This window comes from Mobula hypostoma, chromosome 13, assembly GCF_963921235.1.
Source record: "Mobula hypostoma chromosome 13, sMobHyp1.1, whole genome shotgun sequence".
Classification (NCBI taxonomy): domain Eukaryota; kingdom Metazoa; phylum Chordata; class Chondrichthyes; order Myliobatiformes; family Myliobatidae; genus Mobula; species Mobula hypostoma.
The window spans coordinates 32,274,727-32,287,912 of NC_086109.1; the positions used below are offsets into that span (position 1 = coordinate 32,274,727).

General features: G+C 39.5%; 1 protein-coding gene across 4 annotated transcripts in view; it reads right to left on the minus strand.

Annotated features, from left to right (window-relative positions):
* Window positions 1–13,186, minus strand: part of brpf3b (bromodomain and PHD finger containing, 3b) — an 87,029-nt gene that overhangs the window by 21,805 nt on the left and 52,038 nt on the right. For all 4 annotated transcript variants that reach the window (XM_063065511.1, XM_063065512.1, XM_063065513.1 and 1 more), the window contains 2 exons: window positions 6,253–6,409; window positions 1,563–1,694 (listed from right to left, as the gene is read on the minus strand). In XM_063065511.1, the coding sequence (XP_062921581.1) occupies window positions 1,563–1,694; window positions 6,253–6,409 (289 nt within the window). The remainder of the gene's footprint in view (window positions 1–1,562; window positions 1,695–6,252; window positions 6,410–13,186) is intronic.

A 13,186-nucleotide genomic window follows, 5' to 3' on the forward strand; every position in this document is an offset into this window, starting at 1 on the left:
TTTTTTAATTCTTAACTAGTCATTTTACACTTACATCCCAGTGATTTATATTAGAACATATCTGTATGTATAAATCTGTGCCAATAATACACCTACCTTGTTATCAATGCCAATGTATTCAGATAATAAGGCTTCAATTTTATCTATTTATTGATTTCCTTCGTCTGACTCTATTCCAACTACACACTAATGTGGTATACTTTGTCCCTTTGATAGATTTTGTTCTAAACATTAACTCTTCACATATGCTACTTGCTGCCAAGTTTTTTCAATATTTGCCATTTTTATTTCTGGCTATCATTATTCGAACCCTGTCTATAGCCTGATATTATTCTAATCTTTCTCTTACAAGTAAGGCAGTGGCCTTTTGGGCTCTCAACAGTCCTCCTGTCAGTCACATCCTCCCAGTTATTATCTTATAACTTATTCACCCCACGTGTCATGGAACAAATCTCCCATGACACTCCTACACAAATTGTAATTTACAGCAGCTAAATAACCTACAATGAGACGAGAGGGGACATCTAGGGCACCCAGACAAAATCCGCACAGCCCCAGGAAGAATGTGCAGACTCCACTCAGGCAACACCCAAGGTGAGGAGCATTCTACTCAAAACACTGATTCCAATCCAGTTCAAATGAGGCCCATCTCCAGGGAACCACTGCTTCTTTTTCCACTAGGTACCACTGCTCCATGAATTTCAACCCATTTCTCCCACACCAATCTTTGAGCCATGCATTCATTTTTTTGATCTTATTCAGACAATTTCAATTTGCCACCCTTGTGATTCTGTTGATATACCTTCAGCAAAACCTCCTTTGTCCTGGGAGCTCCATATCTGCCTCACTTCTGGTTATGACCTTCTGTCTTTGTCAATGGATCAATTTTGCAAGTTAGTCTAAGAAGAACAACTGCCTCCTTGAATAAAGCATCTACACAGCCTTTCCCCTCACTGGTGTGTTGTAATGTCTGAATCTCAGACTTCAGCTCAATCAACTCTGTGTTAAGGTTCCTTGAGTTATGGCCATTTTCTAAAGCTATAGTTGCTATGAATCCCGATAATTTCCATTAACGTCCAAATCTACAGCTACAACATATCATTTACCCTGCCATGCCTGTCAATGTACAGTATTTATCTGATTAATTTATTATTTGACAAATTTATGTATTTATTAATTCATTTAATTCTGTTAATTCAGTTACCCTTAACCTTACCAAAGTTCCTTACTCAACAATGTCCACGCCCCTATTACACTCAGAGAGAGCTAAGGTAAAGCTGCCTAGTCCTTTTATTGCTGTTTCATAAACAGGATTAAGTGACAGGTCAGAGGGATATTGCAACACTTTATATTATGGCATAGGCTTTTAATAAGTAACACCATCCTATTTATTAATTTTCAAGTTCCAAATGGAATAAAATTAGAAACACGTACAATTGAAATAACTACAATTCTAACTACTTATATGTCAGAGGGAAGACCTTTCCTCCACATTAGATTTACTACATATAATGCCCAAATAAGGTACACAGATCTTTCATTATCAGCACTGCAACAATTACCTCTTCTCTCTTGAGCTTCTCTCTTTTGCGAATCAGCTCAACAAGCAGACGAGCTCTTTCCAAATCATGCCGCAGTTTCTGCCAGTATTTCAATTGTTCTTTCACTGCACTGTTCTTTTCATCCTGTTCTTTCTGTGAAGTGAGCAAAACCAGACATATGTATTTTATTAACGTCAGCAACTGATTATTAAAATTCTAAAATGCAAGCAGTTAAAAGACTGGTCAGTACATGAACAATGAAGATAATTGCAAAGATGAAGTGATCAATTGTTAATAGCAAATATATATATATATGTAAACGTAAGGGTCTGCAAAACAAAAAGCTTCTGGAAGAACTCAGGAGATCAAGCAACATCTAGGAAGACAAAAGGATAATCATATTCCAACTTAGTAGTATATAACTAGATGACAGGAAAACTGAATTCTCCAATTTCAGGTACTCCACACGACCTCTGTTCCTTTCCCTTTGCTTCTGATCCATCCTGGTCTACTTGCATATCCTCTTCTTTCAAAACACCCCAGTCCCTTGTTCCCCAGTTTCTTTCCCCTCCTGTCTGCTTCCACATGCACATTAGCCACACGCTCTACCGCTCAGTACCATTCCCCTCCATCCCCTCCCAACCCCATTTCCCTATTGCCAAGCATCAAATGAGGAACAAATGAGGTACTTACAGAGTGTAAGAAATCAGGAGGGCTGGAAAAAAAGGGATGAGATTGCCCTAGCAAACAAGGTGAAGAAGAATCCCAAGGGATGCTACAGATACACTAAGAGCAAAAGGATTGCGAAAAAACAAAATTGGTCCTCTGGAAGATCACAATGGTAATCCGTGCATAGAGCCAAAAGAGATCAAGGAGATCTTAAATTGATTTTTTGCAACTGTGTTTACTTACATAGTAAATAGTAGAGCACAGAGGAGTGCGGTAAAAGAAAGGGAATACAGATCCAAAATTCATTCAAAGTGGCGGCACAGGTAGATAGGGTTGCAAAGAAAGTTTTTTGCACACAAATCTAAATATTGAATACAAGAGATGGAATGTTACACTGAAATTGTACAAGACATTGGTGAGGACTAATTTGGAGTACTGTTATACAGTTTTGGTCACCCACTTACAGGAAAGAGTACAGAGAAAATTTACACGGTTGTTGTTGGGACTGGAGGACCTGAATTATAAGAAAAGATTGAATAGTTTAGGAATTCATTCCTTGGAATGTAGAAGATCAAGGGGAGATTATGAGGGGTATAAATAGGGTAAACGCAAGCAGGCTTTTTCCACTGAGATTGGGTGAGACTACAACTAGAGGTCATGGGCTGAGGGTGAAAGGTGAAAAGTTTAAGGAGAACATGAGGGGAAACTTCTTCACTCAGAGGGTTGTGAGGGTGTAGAATGAGCTGCCAGCGCAAGTGGTGCATACAAGCTTCATTTCAATACTTAAGAGAAGTTTGATTAGGTACATAGATAGTAGGGGTATGGAGGGCTATGGTCCCAGTGCAGGTCGATGGGACCAGTTCCTGTGCTGTATTTTTCTATGACTCATCAACCCCTTAATCTGGCTTCGTCCATCACTTTCCTTTCTTTTCAGAATTGCTAATACGCAACACCTTGCTATCTCCACATTCCCTCCCAGCCCATCACCATTTCCACCCTTGCCTCCCCATCTGTTCAGCTTCCTAGCCCCCATCTCACTGCTCTGTCTCCCCTCATCTCTTTATTATAGGAAAGATGTCAACAAAATAGAGAGAGTACAGAGAAGGTTTACTAGAATGTTAGCAACACACATCAAAGTTGCTGGTGAACGCAGCAGGCCAGGCAGCATCTGTAGGAAGAGGTACAGTCGACGTTTCAGGCCGAGACCCTTCGTCAGGACTAACTGAAGGAAGAGTGAGTAAGGGATTTGAAAGTTGGAGGGGGAGGGAGAGATCCAAAATGATAGGAGAAGACAGGAGGGGGAGGGATAGAGCCAAGAGCTGGACAGGTGATTGGCAAAAGGGGATACGAGAGGATCATGGGACAGGAGGTCCGGGAAGAAAGACAAGAGGGGGGGAAACCCAGAGGATGGGCAAGAGGTATATTCAGAGGGACAGAGGGAGAAAAAAGAGAGTGAGAGAAAGAATGTGTGCATAAAAATAGTAACAGATGGGGTACGAGGGGGAGGTGGGGCCTTAGCGAAAGTTAGAGAAGTCAATGTTCATACCATCAGGTTGGAGACTACCCAGACGGAATATAAGGTGTTGTTCCTCCAACCTGAGTGTGGCATCTTTACAGTAGAGGAGGCCGTGGATAGACATGTCAGAATGGGAATGGGATGTGGAATTAAAATGTGTGGCCACTGGGAGATCCTGCTTTCTCTGGCGGACAGAGCGTAGATGTTCAGCAAAGCCGTCTCCCAGTCTGCGTTGGGTCTCGCCAATATATAAAAGGCCACATCGGGAACACCGGACGCAATATATCACCCCAGTCGACTCACAGGTGAAGTGTTGCCTCACCTGGAAGGACTGTTTGGGGCCCTGAATGGTGGTAAGGGAAACATCGACTGCACCTCTTCCTACAGATGCTGCCTGGCCTGCTGCGTTCACCAGCAACTTTGACGTGTGTTGCTTGAATTTCCAGCATCTGCAGAATTCCTGTTGTTTACTAGAATGTTACCAGGGTTTCATCACCTAAGTTACAGAGAAAGGTTGAACAAGTTGGGTCTTTATTCTTTGGAACGTAGAAGGTTGAGGGGGGACTTGATAGAGGTATTTAAAATTATGAGAGGGATAGATAGACTTGACGTGGATAGGCTTTTTCCATTGAGAGTGGGGGAGATTCAAACAAGAGGACATGAGTTGAGAGTTAAACGGCAAAAGTTTAGGGTAACATGAGGGGGAACTTCTTTACTCAGAGAGTGGTGGCTGTGTGGAACGAGCTTCCAGCAGAAGTGGTTAAGGCAGGTTTGATATTGTCGTTTAAAGTTAAACTGGACAGCTATATGGACAGGAAAGGAATGGAGGGTTATGGGCTGAGTGCAGGTCGGTGGGACTACGTGAGAGTAAGAGTTCAGCACGGGCCAGAAGGGCCGAGATGGCCTGTTTCTGTGCTGTAATTGTTATATGGTTTAATCTGCCTATCTTCCCTTTACACTCTTATCCTGATATAGAATCTCAATCTGAAATGTCAACGATCCCGTTTCCTCCACAGAAGCTGCATGACCAACTGAATTCCTCCAGCAACTTGTTTTTTGCTACCAGTACAAATGCATTGAATATTATGCTAAAATGGTGAAATTATCAAAACAAAGAATATTAAATATTAAGTATTTTTTTCCAAAAGTTAACTAGAGGTACTTACAATGTACAAGTGTAAGATATCATTGGCTTTATAAATAACTTTTAACATTCAAGAAGTAGCTTCCAGGGTTGAAGAATCATTATAGTGAACCAATTTAGATGAATTTGTGCAGCCTGGCATCAAGCACATAATTTATGCATGAACTACAAGGCAACTGGTTGTTGGATTAAACCAAAGGTCACAGATTTGGCATTTCCATATCCTCATCCAATCATGAAAATTCAGTCCAATAACACAACTTTATATATTCAACAGAAGACCAGCATTATAAGCTATTATTTCAGGGACTTGTTTTGTCTTAAAAGATTATCTGCAAATTGTATTCTTTGAAGATATTTAAGATTTCTGCACCATCAACATAGCATGCATTAAGAAGTGAACAAGATTGTAAACTTTACAGCTCTACAGAGAATTTCATAAATATATTTATAAATTTCCTCTCATTGGGGTAGTAAAGCAAATTGTTTAACAGTTACAGTAAACAAAGCCCAATTATGTTTCTTAAAGTTCCACTGGGCTGGTGCTTATGGTGGGCAGTCCACTAAATTGATTGTAGACAACAGCTAATTTTTGCCTCCCAGCAGTTGTCAAGAGAGTAATTGAGACTTCATCTCACTAAGCAGAGAATGCTACATTGTTTAGTGCTGTGAATCAGTGTAATATCATTACTTATGGTCCAACTTTGTAACATTGCTACTTTTCTGGATTGAATCTGACACCAATTAACACCAATGTTAACAACTACTTAATTCAGAGATGGAAATGGATTGAAAACAAACCTATCAATTTGAAAGTGACTAGCTTAATTTACTACATTCTCTTGGTTTCAAGCCATATTCTGTCAATTTAGGGGAGAATGTGCTAATGACTGAATGCTCAGCATTTCAAAAGGAAACTAAAGTCGCAGAAGTATGTAAAAATGGATACATTATCACCTGCATTTCACTAACATATATTTGAGCATGTCCATGACTTCATAAAGAAAATTATGATACTATTTAAAAATATAAATCACATTATATAACTGTAAGATAGGTAATGCAGTCCTATCACTGACCCTTCTCGTTTGCACAATCCATTAATATGTCACTACTTCCCCAGACTTCTTAGAATTTACAACATGCTGATAACCCTATTCAAAATGCTTACTGGTCAGTTACTATATTAATACCATATGATAATTTTATAGTAATACATAAATAAATACCTGAGAAGACCCAAGGGATATAGCAAAAAGAGGTGCACAATGTATCATTATATGCAGGAGAATAAAATAAATTTTTGCTCATTTCTAAGGTAGTATTTTCAACACTTAAGCAAAAGACATCAAAATCAGTGAGTCAGTTAAACATTGCTTTACCTGTTCAGCATTTCTTTGAGTTTGTAAATGTGAATGCAATCGCCGAAGTAAAGGAACACCATTCCGTGACTGCCTTTTCAGCATCCAGTAATTATGCAACCTTTGCATGAACTGTGTTTTCCTCTGGATAGATAACCGACTGCATATTTTATTTAGCCTGAAAATAAAGTAGGCATTCTCAGCATTACAAATATTGCCAATTGTATTCTAAAAATGGTTTTACAATTATAAACAACACACACAAAACGCTGGTGGAACGCAGCAGGCCAGGCAGTTCTATGAACATTTTGTGTGTGTTGCTTGAATTTCCAGCACCTGCAGATTTCCTCATGTTTACAATTATAAATTGTCTTTTATGATGATCAACCATGTGAAGATCATCCAATGACTTCCTCATTATATGTTTTTGTTTAAAGCTTTATTATTAAAAGCTATGATAGTTTAAGCAATTGACCATTAAAATAGAAGTTTTTAATTGTTTCTGAAATTACACTATTTAAGTCTTATAGTTTAAAAGCTTGCAAAAGTGAGCGAAATAGTAGTTTGAATCTTGACTGGTACAAGATTGTTATATAATTGTGGAATACCATCAACGGCAGGAATAAACATGTAAAGATAATTGATGAAAGCAGTGTCCTCAGTGCACATGTATAATTCTTGGTACATCAAACAATATGTTGCAAAGATCACAAAGGAAACAAGTATTTTTAAAACAGTTTCAAGTAGATGTAATTCCATAGTGCAAAGTGACTCCCAATTTGGAGATTGTATCCACTCATGCAGTGTTTAATCACTCCCTGTTGTGGGAGAGAATGCTCTATAAAGAGCAATTTCCTAAGTCTAGCAAAAACTTGAACTTCTAAAAACATCCAAAATGCAGGTACAATGAAAACAAAGTAGGACACAGCTTGTCCTAACAAGAGTTATGCTAAACCTTATAAAATACTGATTAGGCTTTAATTAGAGGACCTCATTCAATTCTGGCATCATATTTATTAAAGACTAGACAACGGGGTGACCCGTTGGGGCACCCTTTGAGAGGAGGATAGTGCAATCTGATGTGACCAGAATGAACATTAAATTTTCCTGCATGCTATTGGTATTGCTTTGGAAACTGAAGTAGAAAACCTCAGTTTATTAAAGAAGAATGACACGTAGCAAAGCAAATATAGCTCCTCCTCGTTTAACAAAGGACACTTTTGATGGCATCATTTCTGGTTTATCTGCCACCCTTGTGCCTCTCATTGTCATTCTGGAGATGTGCAGTCCTTTCATCCCCCATCTTTTCATCTCTTGTGCTGTTTGTTGTCTCTGATCCTGGAGATGTGCATGCCTCTCCTCCTCCGTCTCTTCTTCTCTCATTTTTTTTGTCCTGTTTGATCCTGGAGCTGTGCGGCCTTGGCCTCATCCGAGTCTTGTTCTCTCCCTCTCCTTGCCGCTTCCCAACGACTTCTGGCGTTGTCTCTTAACCATAATGTCCCCCTTCCCTTTCCACGCGGCATAATTAGGCTGACCATTTTTTTTTTACCCTAATGCTGGATAGAAGATACGAAGCACTAACAGCAAAAGATGCTGATTATTCTTGATGATGTGGTTGGCGCTTTCCTAAATGGATGTGATATAGTCACCACTGTCCTTTGACTGCAGCAAAGGATTTTATGGGTGTCTCGGAGTACGTCATTACAATAAGATTTAATTATCTGTTATTGATGGGTGGCAATTAGATCTGTCCCAATCCTGCACATGCTGATGGTGATTAACGAAATAGAGCTGCCCTGCCCTTTTGTTCCAGTAGGTGTCGCTGCTGAGGCGGGCCGTGCGCATGCGTCGGGCTGTCGCATCCCGATTTCCATGATGGCCGATCGGGTCTCGGGCGAAAGTCAGCCTGTTGATTATTGCGAATGAGCAATTTTATACGAATATATAACCCTGAACTTTGCCTGCATTCTGTAAGCAGATTTTAATTCGATTTAGCCAAAAAGTGCCGCTGTAATGCACCGTTTGCACTAATTGGAGGTCACAAACAGACAAACAGAGCATGAGTTTCAGTAGTATATAGATGTTGTGGTCTTTTAGAGGGTGCTCAAACTTCCTAGAATTTACATATGTTAATTCTAGATCATATTACACAACATCCTTCAACCGTGAACAAGACACAAGTTGGGAATATGCTGTAATACTGTCCATCTGCTAAAAACACTAGCATGTCCCCAGCATCCTCAGAGTAATTCACTTGATTACTACCATAAAACTCACTCCATGTCACAATGACCCTGTGGCTGTACTTAACACTATCTACAAAATCACTACAGCAATTCATTAAGGCTTCTTTTAAGTACAGGGATCACCATCTTAACATTCAAAATGGTGCCAGAGCATTGCAACTCATTGCAAGTTGCTCTCTACAAATCTATTCTAACTTACCAGTGAACCCCTCTGTCGGAGAACATTCTGACCTGAAATTTGTATCAAAGTCCTATAACTCTTTACAAAACAATAAGACCAATTTTGCTAGTGCTACCTGGTAGCATAATGGTTAGCACAACACAATTACAGCCCAAGGCCCAGAATTCAGAGTTCATTTCCAGCATCATCTGTAAGGTATCTGTATGCCCTCCCCATGGAATGCTTGGGTTTTCTCCAGGTGTACCGGTTCCCTCCCACATTCCAAAAACGAACCGGTATGTAGGTGAATTGGTCATTAATCAGGGATTGCTCAGTGGCATGGCTCAAAGGGTTGTAAGGCCCCATTCAGCGCTGTATCTCAATAAATATTAATCAACTGTTTGCATTTTAAAAGAATGGCACCTGAATGAGTGAATTCAATCATGTGGCTACTGGAAAACCTAGGACTGTGTTCCTTGTATCAGAGATTTCTGAGTTTTAGCATTACACAATTTAGTCACTTGCAAAACAAAAGGCAGATTCAGATTCTAATTCTGATTAATTTGACTACTAAGCCTACTTACATTACTATATTGGCCACTAAAGATAATGTTCATCCAATACCTTCTTCAGTACACTCCAATAGCTACAGAAAAAAGTAAACAGTCAACATTTTGGGCCAAGACCCTGAATCCAGAAGAAGGGTCTCATCCCAAAACAGCAACTGTCTATTCTTTTCCATAGATGCTACATGACCTGCTGACTTCCTCCAGCATTTGGTGTGTATTTCTTTGAATTTCCAGCATCTGCAGATTTTCTTGTGTTTGCTGCATTATCTATTACACTTTTAGGTCATGCAGATACTTCGTCTTTAACAGAACCTGCCATTCTTCTAACGCTGATCTCCAGTTTACACATTCTTTTCTCTCTGGCACCCATGTGTGTCACCTTTCTTTTCCCCTCTTCCATCCCCTTTCTCCCACACCCCCTCCCCACCAACCTCCATCCAGTTCATAGCTATATCTTCCTCCTCATCCTTCAGTAAACTTATTTAATCCTGCCATCAAGAACTCCAAGGCAGATAAGGCTTTTTTCTTAAAACTCCTTTTTACAGTTTGACAGAAATTAATGATTATACGTACAGTGGCATGCAAAAGTTTGGGCATCTCTGGTCAAAATTTCTGTTGCTGTGAATGGCTAAGCAAGTAAAAGATGACCTGATTTCCAACAGGCATAAAGTTAAAGATGACACATTTCTTTAATATTTTAAGCAAGGTTACTTTTTTATTTCCATCTTTTATAGTTTCAAAATAACAAAAATGGAAAAGGACCCAAAGCAAAAGTTTGGGCACCCTGCACGGTCAGTACTTAGTAACACCCCCTTTGGCAAGTATCACAGCTTGTAAATGCTTTCTGTAGCCAGCTAAAAGTCTTTCAATTCTTGTTTGGGGGACTTTCACCCATTCTTCCTTGCAAAAGGCTTCTACTTCTGTGAGATTCTTGGGCCGTCTTGCATGCACTGCTCTTTTGAGGTCTATCCACAGATTTTTGATGATGTTTACGTTGGGGGACTGTGAGGGCCATGGCAAAACCTCCAGCTTGCGCCTCTTGAGGTAGTCCACTGTGGAGTTTGAGGTGTGCTTTGGATCATTATCCTGTTGTAGAAGCCATCCTTTTTTCATCTTCAACTTTTTACAGACGGTGTGATGTTTGCTTCCAGAATTTGCTGATATTTAATTGAATTCATTCTTCCCTCTACCAGTGCAATGCTCCCCGTACCACTGGCTGCAACATAAGCCCAAAACATGATCGATCCCCCCACCGTGCTTAACAATTGGAGAGGTGTTCTTTTCATGAAATTCTGCACCCATTTTTCTCCAAACATACCTTTGCTCATTGAGGCCAAAAAGTTCTATTTTAACTTCATCAGTCCACAGAACTTGTTTCCAAAATACATCAGGCTTGTTTAGATGTTCCTTTGCAAACTTCTGACGCTGAATTTTGTGGTGAGGATGCAGGAAAGGTTTTCTTCTGATGAGTCTTCCATGAAGGTCATATTTGTGCAGGTGTCACTGCACAGCAGAACAGTACACCATCACTTCAGAGTCTGCTAAATCTTCCTGAAGGTCTTTTGCAGTCAAACAGGGGTTTTGATTTGCTTTTCTAGCAATCCTATGAGCGGTTCTCTCTGAAAGTTTTCTTAGTCTTCCAGACCTCAACTTGACCTCCACTGTTCCTGTTAACTGCCATTTCTTAATTACATTACGAACTGAGGAAACGGCTACCTGAAAACGCTTTGCTATCTTCATATAGCCTTCTCCTGCTTTGTGGGCATCATTTATTTTAATTTTCAGAGTGCTAGGCAGCTGCTTAAAGGAGCCCATGGCTGCTGATTGCTGGGACAAGGTTTAAGGAGTCAGGGTATTTATAAAGCTTTGAAATTTGCATCACCTGGCCTTTCCTAATGATGACTGTGAACAAACCATACCGTTAACAAGCAAATTAAGTTCTGAGACCTAAGTAAAAGTTATCTGAGAGCTCAAATCTCTTGGGGTGCCCAAACTTTTGCATGGCGCTCCTTTCCTTTTTTTTCCACCCTAAAATTGTACAAAACAAAAATAATACACTAATCTCGTTTAAAATGTTGAAAAGAATGTTTCATCTTTAATTTTATGACTTTTGGAGATCAGTTCATCTTCTACTCACCTAACTATTCACAGTAACAGAAATTTTGACCGGGGTGCCCAAACTTCTGCATGCCACTGTATGTTCCTAAGAGTTACAATCTGGCAAAATTCCACCAACAGCTGAAAGAAGACTGTAACTGATGTTAGACTTATGTTTCGAAATGTAAATATTGATTATGTGACCCCAGTACTTAATTGTTTTCAACATTTTGAACAGTTTGAGTTGAACTCAGTTCCCTGCAAGTTAATCATTTTATATCCATAGTGCTGAATATATACCACATACAGCACAGAATATGATGCAGGAGACATGGTTACCTTACATACCATAGCTTTGACAAATTGCAATCCAAATGTTAAATTTACCCAAGTACAAGAAAACTACAAAAATGAAAACATCAAGGGCTTTCTGAAGGTAAATAATCAGCATCAATTAAATCACTTAGTTTATTGATGGTCTACTCAGCTGATCAGATGAAGCACACTTCAAAATGGTTCATTTGCTCTTGTTAATTAGTGCAGACTACCTCATAAATCAAAATAAGCAACCCACCCTTCAGCACCATTCAAGTAATTAAGTTAAGAACTTCTGGTCATTATAGTGTTCTATCTATAATAACCCAAAAAGTCCATAAAATTTTGAAAATACATGTGTATTAAAAGAATTGCTACAAATGCATAAATTCTCATAAAAGGAAAGACTGACATCCAACACAAAAGCAAAGAAGTTCACTGACATTATAAGATAATACATCATTTCAAGTTACTTAACACAAAGCAAAATTTACACACAGGAGACCAAGACATGTACTCCATGAATGCCACATTGCATATATAATAGTAAATGTCTTGTGCCTGCAATTTTTTTGTGTGTGGCTTGTATTTTAGTGCTGTGTTTTTACATCCCTGGGAATTATGAACAGGAACAGTTTGTGCTGTGGTAGTTTCAAGGGCATAATGAGAACTCATAAACCATATCCATAAATTGATGTTTAGTGATTTCAAGAAACTCATCCATGCCATGATTAATTCTTCACTTCAAGGCCAATTGCTTTAACTTTGCATCTGACAACAGTATTACAAAGAAGACAAAACTAGAATAGAGTTGTTTTATGTTGGAGCCAGTGTTCACACACATAAGCAGACATCCCACCCTGCAAAAACTCATTTCAGGGAGGTAGAACCCCCACCACCCCCCCCACCCCGGCAACACCATATCCACTCCCACCCCACCCGTCGACCTCCAAAGGGTGTATGTAATACTTGGTTTAGTGATTTTGTCTAATCTGTAAACCAAGTTGGGTATATGCAGCAAATGTGACATTAAAATATGTGCTTATATTATATTATCATGTTTATTCTATTACAACTTTAAGCAAGTCTACAGGGAGTTCGGCCTCATCACGTAGGACATCAATAGCAGAGCTCCTTAGCAGCTAGCCAGCTAATTTAAATAACATTAGCTATGCTGTAATGACACCTGTTAAACTCACCTCAACATGTCTTTTACATTTTAACCCACCACTGGCAATAGAAAAGTCACTGTTGCAAACAGTGCAGCCAGCAACACGGTCATTATTTTTGAGGTCAACTGTAAAACCCGCCCACAGAGAAAACTGATAGGTCTACTTAGCAGGGGTCCCCAACATTTTTTGCACTGCAGACCGGTTTAATATTGACAATATTCTTGCGAACCGGCCGACGCGGGGGGGAGTTAATCACGACCGGAATATAGGTGGTAAGTCAATAGCATTATAACATTTTAAGTAACGTTTGGATATTAAACATACAGCGCATATTTTCCCCGTATGAACATATAAAATCATTGCAACACACCAATATCGCTGAATCAGTGCGAGCCC